This window comes from Malaya genurostris, chromosome 2 (assembly GCF_030247185.1).
Source record: "Malaya genurostris strain Urasoe2022 chromosome 2, Malgen_1.1, whole genome shotgun sequence".
In the NCBI taxonomy this organism is placed as follows: domain Eukaryota; kingdom Metazoa; phylum Arthropoda; class Insecta; order Diptera; family Culicidae; genus Malaya; species Malaya genurostris.
Genome location: NC_080571.1, coordinates 347,047,130 through 347,063,258, shown reverse-complemented (window position 1 = coordinate 347,063,258; position 16,129 = coordinate 347,047,130). Strand labels below are relative to the sequence as shown.

Here is a 16,129-nt window from a genome sequence, read left to right as displayed (position 1 = left end):
GGTAGCCAGAAAAAAAATTCCAGGAGCCAAGAGCTATACGCGTGCGGTGCGAACGACTGTTCAACACCGACTGACAAAAAACCTCTTCATTTCACCAGAAGCGTTTCATATTGAAAATTTTGATTGGTAAATGAACGTCATTTATGTTAGTTACGTAGTGGTCGTTTTATGTAAGTGAAATTATGCAGAAGAATATAACAGTTAATTGTAAAACAAGTTTTCCATGTGTTAAATAGATATTTCTATAGTATAAATGTTTTAATTTGTATCTGTAGCATTAGGTTTACCAGCGAGCCATTCTGCAAGTGAAGGAAAAATTTCATTTTTCTGGTGAGTTTTGAGAATTGTATTCGTTTGGTGCATTTATACATCCTGTGTGAGTTTAGTGATAAAAATATAGGCAGTTAATTAGGTAGAATTTCGTTGTTCAAGCAGTGAACGATTAGCTGGCCCCCGTGGAGGCTAACAGTAAAAAATATTTATTGCAATTGGCGTCTTAAGTTAAAATAACTGAATGATTGGTTGAAACAACTGAGACATGTTTTTTGCTTTCATGCATACAAGTTATGCTTATGACAGACATGTGATATCGGTATCACTGTACACCATGAAATCACATGTCTGTCACCCTAAATCACGATGGTATCACGCGAGCATCATGATACAACGGTGATTTCCGTACTACGGTCATTCATCGTTGTACTGCGCAAAATCACATCACTGTTTACTGCTACCAGCGCCATTGGCGAGCGATGGTGAACTCATGAAACAATATTTCCTTCTTCTGAGCATCAAATAATAAACAACCATCGTCATATTTTGAAAAAAATCTCGGTAAAATGCTAACAAGCAGCATAAAACTTATATACTTTGTAGCATATTTTCAAAAAGCAGTCAAACCTAGAAATATTCATTATTTGGAGAAATTTGAAATACCAATAAGAAAAACAATTTATTCATATTTGTACAAAAAATCAGCACTATTGAGTAATTGTTTTCTTTTCAATAACAAGTAAGATTATTGTTGAAATGGATTTAAAAACATAATGATTCATATTTTGAATGCACATGTGGTAATAATAAACGATAAATATCCAATACATGAATAAACCAATTGTGTAATCATCCTGTTTATTGATGATCTATAAAAATTCCATTTATAACATTGGTCCTCTATATTCACTTCTGGAAACTCTAAATCTTCTTATTACTTCGTCTTGTGTCATCGGGTTGAATGCCGTTCGATGGAAAGAAAACTTGTTTTTAAATTGTTTAGAAAGAGTCTTATTTTGGGTATGAATAGAGAGAACAGCGAATCATGTCTTTCAGTGTGATAAATTGAAGCAAAACACGTACCAAGTTACATATTCAATTTAAGAAATACTTGTAATAGTTTTCAGTGTTACTTCATAAATATAGCATACCAACTTTAAACTTCTCAAAATCCTAATAAAACCATTATCAGATTATATTCCAGTGTAGTAGACCTTTTTCATCAGATTTCTGAAGCACTTTGCTATTATATAATAGCATCAAACTTATGTCAAATCTATTTCGGAATGATTAAAAATTCAAGAAGGTTTTAAATTCAGTTTTATGATGAACATAATCCTTTTTATGAAAATTTCGTGATGAATAAACTGTTACGTTGACAGAATTTTTCTGAAATATTTGTGTGCCATGCCGTTTCTGATGGTTACATACTAATAATATCTTAGATTTATTTACTATTTTGAGACTCAATCTTAATAGCTTATGCGCTCTTATTTTTATCGTGAATATGCGGGTGAAAAAGGAATTATGACTGAACACCTTGAAATTTATGCGGATTTGGCAAAAGTCGGTAAGATTTACAAACAAAATTTAGTGATTCATCACCATTTTGGTAGAAATCAGCGTCGTTGCAAAAAAATAGTGCTCGTGTTCCGAAAATTAGTTCTGAAAGCCTTTCATATTTCCTCCATTCTATATTTATATTCGTTTTTTATTTTTATCAGTGAATGTTACGGTAGAACATCAAAATTATGAACATCTAATTTTCTCTAAAGCTAATTACATTTAAACAATGATATGAGTGATACTGTCGTCCAATGAACACTCACACACAAATAGTTTAATAGCTAAGACAGAGAGACAAGATTATATCTGTCAAAAATTAGTTGCTAGTAATAATCTTCAAACCACAAAAATTTTTATTTTCAATATTATCGATCATCGGAGCTGGGAAATTAAGCTAAATTTTGAGTTTTTTCGTTTCACTGTACATTTATTCTGTGCGCAAAACATGTCTGTCACCTCATCGTTGTACGCGTACAACGTTGTACAGAAATCATTGTACGGAAATCACATGTCTGTCAGCGGTATTACTTTACTGGGATTGTGTCTTTGCTCAATTGCACGATTGACACCTCATTGAAACGTTTCGTTGTTCGCTCTGGGTGTTTGGCATTGCTCAACTGAAACGTTTCATTACTTGTTTGTGGTGCGTGTTTCTGTTGGGTGTCGTTGCTAAGCTGCCAGCACGATAAATCAAAAATGACAGATTAGTTAAAACAATAGTCGATTAGTTGTACCAATCAAAATCAGAAAAACAACTAATATTTTAGTTGTTTTGCGATCGCTGGCTTTTCCGTGCAGGTTCCAAAACTCACTGTAAAGACACAAAAAAGTCAAACTTTTTAATTTGAAGAAATAGGTTTTTGAAATTTTCTACAGTATTTTAGATAAACTCAAATCCTATAACTTTGCCGAAAATATAAACTCTCTATCTCTTATAGTTTAGAACATATGGATGGTACTATTTTATGCAAACAGAAACACAATTTGCATGACTTTTTGTGTCTTTACAGTAAGGTTTGGAGCATGGTTTGTCACTTAAAAATAATCTTTTACTCTGCTGAGTAACTATCGTGAAGACATCAAACAACTCGTATCAACCGTTATAGCTCATTAAAAGGAAGTCACATCATATTACTTTCACTAGCAGCAGTGGTGCTAGATATATTAAGGAATGAGATATTGCTCGAACTCGGATTCCTCCATACTAAATCCCATACAAACTTTAAACCGCGGGCGCGATAATATAGTTTCTCCGATCGAGCTAAAATTTTGCATGGTGCTCATGGGACCCAAAAGGAACAGGAAAAGTTTGGTGGAGCTGAAATCAATATTTTGTCCCACCCTAATATTCAATTCACCGGCCACTGCTGATTGCCACCTGAAAGTTGAATTTTCGAGAATCCGCGACCCCGATACGACGTTTCCTAATGATACTATTCTAGTTTTAAGTCAGTCGTTAATTACGATTAGAAAATACTCTTGGCATCTTAGAGCTTAAGCAGTGTGCCTTCAAATTATATTGTATTATTGAATAAAAAAAAGGAGTACTACGTCAAAAGATTTTGAGTGATTTTCTTTATGTGAAGATATAGAAGGTGAGATGTGACAAGGCTCATTTCATCATGCAGAAATCTTTTAGTAACTTAACTTTCACTTTCTACCAGAGGAGTCGACCTTAAATATCTGCCGGAAAATTCCGATAAAGGTTTTTACTATTCTGGCAAAGCTACCAAAAGTTGTTACTTTCTTCTTCTTTTGCCGGTTCGGAATGTAAAGAGTAAAAGACCTTTATCGGTATTTTCCGGTAACTCAGAGACCCGAGAGATTCGCATTGATGAGATGAGATGTCTCACCTTTCTGCGGTATATCTTCACATCCTTGCTCTATCTTGAGAACTAGTATTCTATAATTTTGATTTTATTTTTCTATTCCGAATTACAATAAAAATATTCTTATTATTATGAATAATGCTAATATTTCCATTGTTTTTTGTTCGAAATTTCAGGTGGGTAATTACCCACCTTTGGAATTTTCGGGTGGGTAGTGCTACCCACCGTACCCACCTCTTTCGCCGGCCCTGCCCGATAGGACTTTGCATTCCGAAAGTTAATATAATCAAACCGCACTGGTGTCAAAAGTTAATTTCGTCAAAGCCAATATAAGTATAACTCTACCCAAGTAACATTTTTAATATTAATAAATACTTGTAGCTATCTTCAATGCTACATAATAAATCTTGCATTAAAACTTTAAACTCTACGAAAGCCTACTGAAAACCTCTATAAGAGCATGTTCCTGCCAAGTGGACCATTCTTCATAAGGTTTATAAAGCAAACTGAAGAATCAGCATAAAGCTGCGTTAAAACTTCAAATTCAAGAAAATTTTGAAACCAGCTTTACGATCAACATTAAATTTATTTGGATGGAATGAATTCCGCTCTAAATAAACTGTTGTTTTGGTAATATTTTTCCTGACTATATGTGTCATGTCTGCGTTGAATGCAATCAGTAAGAATTCATTGAATTTTATTTACAAGTTTGAGGCTTTAACCGAACGTAAAAACTTCATGCGCTTTTATTTTTATCGTGAATGTATGGATAAAAATAAGAATTATAACCATTCGCCATGAAATAAATACGGTTTTTGCAAAAGTCTCCATGATTTATGAAAATTATTTTCTGTGATTCATCGTCTTTTTTGTATAAAACTATTTCGTGGAGGTAAAACTTGTGCATACGTTCTGAACATGAAATATAAAAGTCCATCATACTTCCTCGTTTTTGCATTTCGAAGTTTATTTGATGTCAATAAAGGCTACGGCAAAGAACATCATAATGGCGGTCATGAAATTTTCTTTAATGCAAATTACACTTAATCAAAGAAGCAATAAATCAAATAGCCCACAACAGGAGTGTCATAAATGTACTTTAAAACCCTCAAATTTGCTCTGAGTGAAATTGTCATCCAATGAACACGCACACACACAAAACTAGATTCATGAAAGAATTTAACGGACAATAATGTTTTAAAGAAAATATTTGAAAGCAATATTAACAGTTTTTGCATGGTTTTATTCTAGTACAAATTGTTTTATTTTTAGTTCTGTTGTTAGTGTAGGTAAAGGGATTTATAGAAGCTTTGAAAACTATGATATTACTGGTTAAAAGAGACACTTATTATAGTTGTCATAAAACAGGTAGTGATTGAAAAATCAATTACAAAACTCCTATAAATTATAATCAAAACCATAAGGCATTCGAATTGTTACTTGGGTAGTTTTGTATTTTATATAAAACCAGTAATTTGATTTTTTTCTGAATAAGAAAAGAAATTTATGGTTTATTATAGTTTGATTACATTCCTTCGAAATCGTTTCCTTATGTTGGTATGAACACTGCTTAAACACAGTATATGACAGTCACCCTGTCAGCTTGGAGCGAAATCAATCTTCTGTTCAGCAACGGCATCGCACGGCATCACATTCAACACATCATGTCAATTGTATATGCTGCTATTTTGGCGCGCACGAGTTTGACATTTCTCTCCCCTCTACTTCTATGTACGAGGTTCGATGTGGGCTCGCCTGAGGGCGCCATGCTCGCAAAGAAGGATGTTGCCAATGATTTGTTCGGGAAATGTGAAAGCTGGATATCTTGTTAATATGATGTTTTTGCTTCAAGCCAATTGTATGCAGATGGCAATCGTGTCACCGGGGTGGAATATATTGATTAAATGAAAAAAATGATAAGTTAAACCAACTATCACAAAAATCTGATACTTCGATATCGTAGTTTTATGATCGAAGGGTTCTCCGTGCAAATTATGAAGACAACTATCAAAACCATGTATCTCTTAGATCAAAACGTAGGCCAATTAACGGCGGAAGCCATCCTCTGATGGAAGATTTATTTCAGAGCTTTTATCAGCATTGACAGTTTTTAAATGTTTACCATTGTGATAACACTACCTTTACTGAAATCTAAGTATTTAAATCAATACGGTAGCAAGCGCTGTTGTAACATTATGGAACGGTATTTCTAGTAACGTCATAAATTTATCACAAAATTCTCGGTCGAGCGACAACCTTGAAGTCATGCACTGGCTTGCACCTTGACCGCTCCAGAAAGTCCGCTTCCTTCAATGGAATGTTCAATCCAGCTAAAATCTATCGAAAGCAACCATCACCGGGGTTGCAGGTGGCAAGGCTATATCACGGGATGCGCCTTTTCATCCATCAACTATTTCCTACAAATGACTGCGGGTCACGCGACACACTTACCTCGATCACGGAAGAGCTGTCCGTACTGGCCCAACTGGTTCTGCTCCAGCCAGTCATCGACTAGGCCCGATTGGACGACCGTGGAAGTGGAAGATGTCCGTCCTCCTTTTTTACCCCGAGCATATGAACCGCCATTCGAACCGTACAGGATCTCGTAATCCGGTGAGGTCTCCGGGAACCATTCACTCCACACACACAGCACCAGTTTGGCTAGGGAAATGGTGAATGTCAAACTTAGCACCACGGCTAGCAGAATTTTGACACAGCGAATTATCATCATGACTATTCAAGCGGGTAAACAGACACAACGGCACGGTGGCACTTGAGAACGAAGGAACATTTTTTTTTTCATTCAACGATAAGAAAGTTTTCAATTAGCAGACCATGGCCATTTTGCACTGCACTGACACTCACTCGGTGAAAAAGTGACGAAGGAGTTTTCGCTGGTTGTTTAGCAAAGAAGAAGCGACTCTCAACATGGCTTGCTTGGATTGTATGTAGGTGTAGGGTGCTAATAGGAAAAACCGTCCTCAGAATGAGCGGGAGCATTAGTGCGGGCGGAGAATGAGAGCAAATTTACTCGTTGTCAACAAAAAGCACGTGGTGCGTAAAATCGGAGAACGAATGTATGAATTTTCGCGCGCGTGTTGAGAGACGATTTTGTTATGCTTTGGAAAAAATCGTCTCGTGGGAGGCAGGAAAGTGGGGTCGTCTAGAGAGACTCGTACATCAGCTGTTCATGTGTATGCCGGTTTGCCGGAGAGAATGGCCCGCAGTTTTGTCGGTTAGTTGTAGAAAAACAGCAAGTCTGGATAAAGTTTGGTTGTCGTGTTTGGAGAGCTTTCCGAAACTGCTATTCGAACGCCATCTGTGTCTGAAGAGAGTTTGCGATTCACTGTTTCTGATCAGCTTACAAAGAAACTTAAGGCTCTGCTCTTGCCACGGTTTGTCCTGAAAGGCGCTTAGGACAATTCTCTAGGTACAAAAACGCTAATTTTTGGCATTAAAAATGCCTTACTCTTCACTATACGGGGCCGGGTGTCAATTAAAAGTTTCAAAAATAGCCGCGTAACCTTTTTGTGTCATAATTTTGAACGTTAATAATTCGGTCATTTGTTGATGGATTGTTATAATTTAACAACCAATCGATTCGGAAACTTTTAACTTAAACATGTATGACGACGTCGTTTCAGTATTTCAATAGCATACTATTGAAAAAATGGTTGGAATCGACCCATGTTTTCATCCACCAATCCTTGTTGTACAAAATGACGTCAACTTCTTGTTCGGCATAGGAGGCTTTGCGTCATGCATAAAAAACACCGTTTCGTATGGAGAGAAATCTATAAATATAGGCTGCACAATATTTCTTTGCCTAGTTGAAGTTTGACTGTGAATGAAACAAGTAGCTCGTCCAGTGAGCTGATGACTTGATTGTATATGCGTTCACTTGCTGGATTGTCGCTTTTGCATTATTTGTTGGTGAAACTTCCTGCTGTCTGCACAACACCGCTTCGTGTTCGCTTGAATATCTTATATATCATCTAGCTATTGAAGAACCGAATCAGCATGGTTATCGGTTCTTTTGAAACATCCCATGTATTTAGCAAATTGTTGGTCGATTTTGCCATTAAAATGCCTGACACTTCGCTTCCCGAGGCTGGGTGTCAAATTAAAACATGCAAAACTAATCGCGTAACATTTTTCTGCCATAATTTTGAACGCTCATACCTCAGTTATTTGTTGATGGATTTATATAATTCAACAACCAATCGATTCGGAAACATTTAACTTAAACTTATGAGAAAACGTCATTTGAATATTTCAATTGCATTCCAATGAAAAATTTATTTGAATTGAGTATTTTATTTTGGTTCTCTGGTAACTATCAGGCTAATTTAGTATCATCGGCAATAGATCTAATTCGGATCTAATTTACAGCGCTTGTTCCTCGATGATTTGTTAATGGAATTTCCTCATTTAAATGATTCCAAAGCTTCAATATTGTAAGCTTAAAAATGTTTTAATTTGTCAACGGATCGGTTTGCATACTTAAATCTCCATTCCCATACGATCAAAACGGTGACGCGAAAATGGATTCAGTATAAAGTTGTGTTATTATGATAATCATAGAAACTTCTTCTTCATTATATGTGACTGAACAAGTTGTTGTCCCACCAGGTATTAAACGCTTCAAAAGATTCAAAATTAAATTCTGAAACTTATCTAAAAGCGGCCTCCTCGGTTTGGTAGTATAAAGGAGTTCCACAGGCTCACATATACAGTACAATTAGATACAATATCATATAGTATCAAAGATAAACTAAAGGTAAGTTTACTTGCGATTTTACATGTATCGTTTGAATAGCAACCCTCGTAGAATTTGGTTAACCGCCAGTTTCAGTTCAATTATTATTTGCTTCAAAACACGCGTTGTAACTATGACAATGTTCATTCATGTGTTAATAACATCAAGTTACAATATTAACAAAATTTCGGAATTTTGTTGCGTATCCATTCCGTATATTCCTAATATGCCAAAGCGAAAATCAATGTAAGTAACTAAATATTTTATACGGACTGTTTCACATTTTTCTTCCTCGTATTGTTGCCATATTATTTACCGACACTTTCCGAAGATTATCGACGATTTTGAAGAAGGATTAATAAAATTACACTATTACTGAGCTTACTGGTACAACATTTTTCGTTAAAATAAATAAAATCTTCTCTTGGATCGATTAACTGTTTATAAAATTAATAAGTTTGTATGTTTCTCGAAGATTATTGTCATAAAATAAAACAGTTTAATTTGTTCAGGATTAAATCTTTAGGTTGTTTGTATCTAAAATTGAGCTTTCAAGTAACTTTGAATTCTAGTTAAAGGACGTTATTCAAAATCTTAACAATGTAAAAAATTGTGGAAAGGGATCAAAATTGAATATAATTAATTATCAAGAAAAAATCTAATTGTCAATTTTATCATTCGCCAACAATCTAAGCGCTTAAACTAGAGCAAGTTTGTAATTATTCAATTGAAAAAGTTTTTAGTTTAGTGTATCATCATCTCTTTATTTTTGTATATATTATGAAGACCTTAGAAACGTTCCATTTTTAATGTTATTGTGCTCGGTCGTGTCTTGAATACAACCCTCTAATTTTTTACCATTAACACTTTTATTTCCTCTGAAATGTTAAACAGCAGATTTATTTTATTCTCACACACATGGAAAACTTTATCTGGTCTCGGTAGTGGGGCCTCTGTCACGCGAAACGTCGTTACTCTGGTTGCTAGAATATTTGCAGATCACAGCAACCCGGTTTTCTAAGATGGTGAAAAACAATTTTTCGACTGAAGTGAAGTGGTTCTTGAGCTTCTTTGCGTTGTTTTTAGGGGTGGGGTGAGAAGAACCAAAAACCACTATTGAGAATCACGTTGCACGGAGAACGCGATAATTTGGCGAATTTACTTAAAGTTTGTGTTATTTCTGCTCCCTTCGTCGTTCTCAAGTTATTATTTTGAATTTTTAACAGTTCGTGGTATATTTAAGCAAAAACCTGTTTTAATCCACCTAGTGGTGTAATGATGCCTTTCTCATGTATAATATTGTTGTATTCTATTCAAACATTTTTTCTTCGATTTTTGAAAGAAACCAAGAGATTGTTTGTGCAATAACTAGTACAACATACAGAATAAAACAGTGCATTGATTGCGTAGGTCATCTTTAAGAAAACGAAGTGGGTTCACTATTATATGCACTTCCGGCACCGGAACCCGAGAACCGGTATAATCAAAATCGGTTCGTACGGCCACCAACTAACATGACACACAAACTCTTCTAGTACGCACCCTATAATTCCGGAACCGGAAGTCGGATCCGGATGAAATTCAGGAATTCCGTATGGAACCACGAGACCTTTCATTTGAATCCTAGTTTGTCAAAATCGTTTCAGCCATCTCCGAGAAGACCTAGTGAGATTATTTGACACACACACACACACACACACACACACACAGCATAAACTTTCTATATGAGAAAGGCAAAACGTGGACATGAATCAGTAGCTGCCAAACCGTTCTTTTAATGCATGTAGTTGCTTTGAAGAAATTATTTCCAAATATATACCGCGTAATTTGATCCTATCATTAATTGTTCATGGCCTACTTTGACAAAAAATGTAACCATAACTTTTTTTTCTGAAGAGATAGAATTTTTTTTCTTCTACAAAGTTTTAGAACTATTAAAAATAATTTACTTTGTCAAATATACCAAAAGTCTAGGTCGCACCGTTTCGGATATACAAAGCGTTTTTATGGCAACCCCCTTAAAATCAGTTTTTTATTCATAAATTGTTTCGAGTTATTTTGTTATGCATACTTTGTTTGGAATAATTGTAGAATTTATAAAATCGCATATTTTTGTTGAAGATAGTGCATAGGTTTGTTCTTTCCTGGCAAAGTTATGCAACATTTTACCTTTTTTTTTACCTAGGATAAAACCTTGCACCGAAGCGAAATATGCAACTTTATGCAGCTGATTTTTACAAAATTTGTAGGCAAAGATGTGCCCAATATCATAAAAAAAATCTAAGTGGAACTCGGTGGAACTTTTTTTCTAGGTCTTTTCAAAGTGCCATAGTTTTAATTACTGAATTATGGCAACCCCCTTAAAACTAGTTTTCTAGTCATAACTTGTTTCGAGTTATTCTTTTATGCATACTTCGTTTGGAATAATTGTAGAAAATATAGAATTCCATAATTTTGTAGAAGCTAATGCATAAGTTTATTCTTTTCTGGAAAATTTATGCATAATTTTACCTTTTTTTACCTAGGAAACCTTGTGCCGAAGCGAAATATGCAATTAATGCTGCAAACTTTTATAATACTTATAGGAGAACATGTACCTTATCCAATTTATTTTCCAATGAGTATATCTTGAGTACTCTTCGTGTGACTCATTTTCACTATGGCCATGCTGAAACCAAGAATGGTTAAGAAACAGAGGGCGCACAGTGGTCCAAAACTGGGAAAAGACGGTCACAAGTCTGTACAGACTTTCAATGATTTTTAAGAGCTAACGTGTCTTCGAAGAAGTTTTACAAAATTATATAACGCTTCTTTTGAAAGTAGCACCTTAATTTTTGTTAAGGGGGTAGTACCGATTTCGAAAAAATAAATTGTTTTTGATGAAAATTTTTTTTTCTATCTCATTTCAAATAAAAAAAACATTTCAAGTATTTTTGATGAAGATATGAATAATGTAAAAAAAATGTTTTTGAGATATTCGCTTTATTTTAAAAACAGTTTTTTTTTTATTTACCTACGTAGAATTTATCTCTATTACCTAAGTATCTACTACAAAGTTAGCATTCAAATGAGTAACTTTTCCCAATACTTCTCACAACCTAATCAATCAACTAGGTAGTTAATGTTACCTAATAAATCATTACAATATGTCACTTAGTCGCATTGCATTCGATCAATCAGCATCAGTCACGCTATCGTCCGAGTTTTCCGTATCGCTAATTTCTTGTTCTGTTGTAAAAATTTCTTGTTCTGTTGTAAAAATCCGAAAAATTATCAAAACTTCAACACATATTTAAAAAATAGAAAAATGTTTTCTAGACAAAATATGATAAAGTATTGTTAAAGTACAAACCTTTACGAAGAGATTTCATGTTTAAACGTGGCAATAAATTGAGTTATCGCGAAGCAACACGATTTTTAAGACGAGATTTTGATCGGGCGACGCTCACAGCAAAAGTGAGTTACAGAAATAGCAGACGTGTGGCGCCCTCTGTTTCTTAACCATTCATGATTTCAGCATGGCCATAGTGAAAATGAGTCACACGAATATTACTCAAGATATTCACATTGGAAAATAAATTGGATAAGGTACATGTTCTCCTATAAGTATTATAAAAGTTAGCTGCATTAAGTTGCATATTTCGCTTCGGCACAAGGTTTTCTAGGTAAAAAAAGGTAAAATTATGCATAAATTTTCCAGAAAAGAATAAACTTATGCATTAGCTTCTACAAAATTATGAAATTCTATATTTTCTACAATTATTCCAAACGAAGTATGCATAAAAGAATAACTCGAAACAAGTTATGACTAGAAAACTAGTTTTAAGGGGGTTGCCATAATTCAGTAATTAAAACTATGGCACTTTGAAAAGACCTAAAAAAAAAGTTCCACCGAGTTCCACTTAGATTTTTTTATGATATTGGGCACATCTTTTCCTACAAATTTTGTAAAAATCAGCTGCATAAAGTTGCATATTTCGCTTCGGTGCAAGGTTTTATCCTAGGTAAAAAAAAAGGTAAAATGTTGCATAACTTTGCCAGGAAAGAACAAACCTATGCACTATCTTCAACAAAAATATGCGATTTTATAAATTCTACAATTATTCCAAACAAAGTATGCATAACAAAATAACTCGAAACAATTTATGAATAAAAAACTGATTTTAAGGGGGTTGCCATAAAAACGCTTTGTATATCCGAAACGGTGCGACCTAGACTTTTGGTATATTTGACAAAGTAAATTATTTTTAATAGTTCTAAAACTTTGTAGAAGAAAAAAAATTTCTATCTCTTCAGAAAAAAAAGTTATGGTTACATTTTTTGTCAAAGTAGGCCATGAACAATTAATGATAGGATCAAATATATATTTGGAAATAATTTCTTCAAAGCAACTATATGCATTAAAAGAACGGTTTGGCAGCTACGGATTTATGTCCACGTTTTTATTGATTCGAAGCACTGTGCGGCGTCTTCCCGATAGGGTGTGAAAGAGTGTTAAACATTCTTTTGTTTCGATCATAGAGGCTTTAACCTTGAGGTCATTCGCCTCTTAGCGTCAGAAAAACTCGGACCTTATGTTCGGGGTTGGAAATCCAACTCCGATATATTCCATCCCCTAAGTATCAGTCATCCGCTCTCTGCTTTGGTATATCTTCACAGTTTTGTTCTACCGATACACTATGTAAGCTCGAAACGCAATCAAAAGCTTTCGTGCACGATGCGTTCGATGTTCGGATTTACTGGGACGACGTATTGATTTTTCGATCGAATCATAGCTACCTTTGATTTTGCTAGCGTTATGGGGAATACAAATGAAATACGAGGGAAAAAAAGATACGACGTTATTCAGAATAAGCGCGATATATGCCAGCTTTAACTTTAATCGGCAGTCGGCAGGTAGCTTTAGCTTGTCGTTCGCTGGATGCTTGTTTTTTGTGGTGTGTCATTTGCTTTCATCTGCTACACACTTGAGTATATTGAATCTGTTGATTCTACGGGAAATAGCAGGTCAATTCGTTGGAATGGTTGGACAACAAGAGAACGGAAGAGAGCGAACAATATTCACTCCTACTACTGTTTCTTCTTATCTCGGCAAGAGAGAATGTCTAACCCCATAATTCATAGCAAGCAAATATCTTCACTAAACTGGACAGTTTTGAAGATCAAATATTCAGTTTTCACCAATATACTGATGACTAGTTCATAACTGTCGAATGTTTCTTCGAGGTCTGAACGCGCTTCACATTTGTCTATAAAGAATTCATTTTGTGTGCATTGCCACCGCTAGAGCATTTGTTAGAATAAAGGTCTTGCTGTATAGGGACATGTGTCTTTCACAGCTCTCATGAAGCCATTCCATTATGGAATGAAAATTCAATGAAAAATATTCAATACGGAATACTGATTAAAGGACTTATTTTTTATCCTACTGGTTGATTTACTACTACTACTACTACTACTCTGTTGGTGAGAGAGTTTCAAAATTGCATTTTTAAATTCATTATGATCGGTCGTGTCTCGTACACAACTCTGTATTTTTTTTTGGTGGATTTGGCATCTTACCGTTAAAGGTTCCAGAAGTGATACGTAGTAAACAACATCAACATTGTCCCGAAAAGCTGCAATCCTCCATTGTAAACAGTTGTACGTTAGGAAATCGACAGGATTGGCAATTAATGAAAAAGATTAAGCTAAAAAGTGTAAAGAGCCTTCCAAACACGTGAGTGAGGACTTAAGGTGAAATTCAGTGGCATGCGCGCGATGCGAATTTGACCAATCATTCAAAAATTGGATCGATCTTCGAAAAACAAAAAAAAACTTACCTTTTCGTAATTAAATTTAGCACAACTAAGTATGCTGGGAATTCCTAAATTTTGCTTTGTAAAGCCGTGATTGGTTTTCGAAAACTATGATTGATTACGGTTCCCTTATACAAATGATCGCTACCGTGGGGATCAGGAATTACCTTCCACTTGCAATCCAACCGTAGCGATGTCGAACAAGTGGAAAGATCCAGTGCACTTGGTCTCGCTGGTGGTGCAGGAATCCGTGTCATTTCTCCCGTATTCAAAATGGTCATATTGAAGTTATCGCAAAGATCATAGATCAAAGTTTAGCTGTTATCATCATGAAGACAGCCCCATCCCGTACCATGAGAGTTAAAGTCTACTAAAACCAACGTCGGTGCAGGAAGGAGAGTTATGAGGTCGCAAAACCGTCGGTGCACAATCGAGGCTCTTGGGGGGAATGTAGACGGAAGCAATGCAAAGGATTTTGCCTTTCATTGTGACTTGACATGCGACAACTTCAATATCTGGTATCGAGGGGAGGTTAATACGATGGGAGGAATAGCACTTTTTGATCCCTAAAAGTACTCCTCCGTACGGGGTTTCTCGATCCCAGCGAATAATGTTAAAATCGTGGAAGTTGAGGGGTATTTCAGAAGTTAACCATGATTCACATAAAGCAAATGCGTCACATTGTAAGTTGTTTATTAGGAATTTAAAGTAATCAATTTTAGGAATGATACTTCTGCAATTCCATTGTAGAACAGTGATCAAATCTTTAATCTCTTTCAATGATTTAGCCATTGAAGGATATGATCGCTGAAAGGAGGGGCCATTTTGCAGTCAACTGCTTCAAAAATGATTCAACTGTAGGTATAACAGCTATCACAAAGCTTTTAAAAGGATCAGGCATGTTGAAAGTAGATAGGATCCACTCCACGATGTCGGAAAATTTTATAAACCCAGCACTGGTCTGATTCTCTGACAGATCTCGTGGAACACTGAGGGGTTTCGATGTTCCAGGAAGTGCTGGATAATCCTTATCGGATCTAAGATATCCTAGACCTGGAGCAATTTACTATGTTTAGATGTTGTATTTAATGGTCCCTGAGGAGATATCTTCGAGCCTTTACAGGAAAGTTTGTAGGGCGTAATATTTTTTCGCTTCCTAAAACTTCTAGGCACAATTAGCTGACAAGCAAGTAAAGAGATTAGTATTGGTCGGTGGTGTAGTTTTCTCTAGCATTTCAGCATATGAACGCTTGGAACGATCTTTTAGAGACTTTTTCACTTTACCTGCGCGTGATTTATATGTTGGACATGAAGAGATATCATAAGGAGTATTTCCACAGTGAACACATTTTTCAGAATTTCTACTGCACGATTCGTCCTTATGATTTTCTCCACATTTACCACACCTATCTTTATTACCACAGTGAGAAGCGGTGTGACCTAATTGTTTGCATTTTATGCAGTTCATAACACGTGGCACAAATAGACGAACAGGAAGACGAACCCTGTCCAAGAGGACAGAAATTAGGTAAAGCAGACCCGACGAAAGTGACTCGAAACGACGCCGACGGGAGATAAGACTTGGTTCCGTCTTCAGTGCTTGATACTGGGCTCAATTGCTTGCAATCGAGTATCTTCACTTTCTGAAGTAAAGAATCACTGAAGCCACCAGTTCCATAATTCAACAAATCCTCGCATGTCAGTGTCGAATCCGTAACCATCCCGTCTATTTCCACTTTTGATTTTTTCAATTTTGGTCACGGCCGAAAATCTTTTCGTAAGATCTTGCGAAATGTTCAATGGTTTTCCTTTGCTTCGGAAATACACTGTGGGGGTGGTGATAACACCAACTTTGACAGCAAACACGTTTTTAATTCGGAATGCTTCAACTGCAATTATATTTA

At 35.5% G+C, this 16,129-nt stretch overlaps 1 protein-coding gene across 2 annotated transcripts in view; it reads right to left on the bottom strand.

Moving 5' to 3' along the window:
• The window catches only part of LOC131432009 (apoptosis-resistant E3 ubiquitin protein ligase 1), a 213,166-nt gene extending 206,613 nt beyond the window's left edge, over positions 1-6,553 (bottom strand). The window contains exon 1 of one of the 2 annotated variants that reach the window (XM_058598023.1): positions 6,120-6,553. In XM_058598023.1, coding sequence (XP_058454006.1) covers positions 6,120-6,399 — 280 coding nt within the window. In that variant the 5' untranslated portion in view covers positions 6,400-6,553. The remainder of the gene's footprint in view (positions 1-6,119) is intronic. The other variant, XM_058598024.1, reaches the window with a different exon arrangement.
• Positions 6,554-16,129: the final 9,576 nt, after the last annotated feature.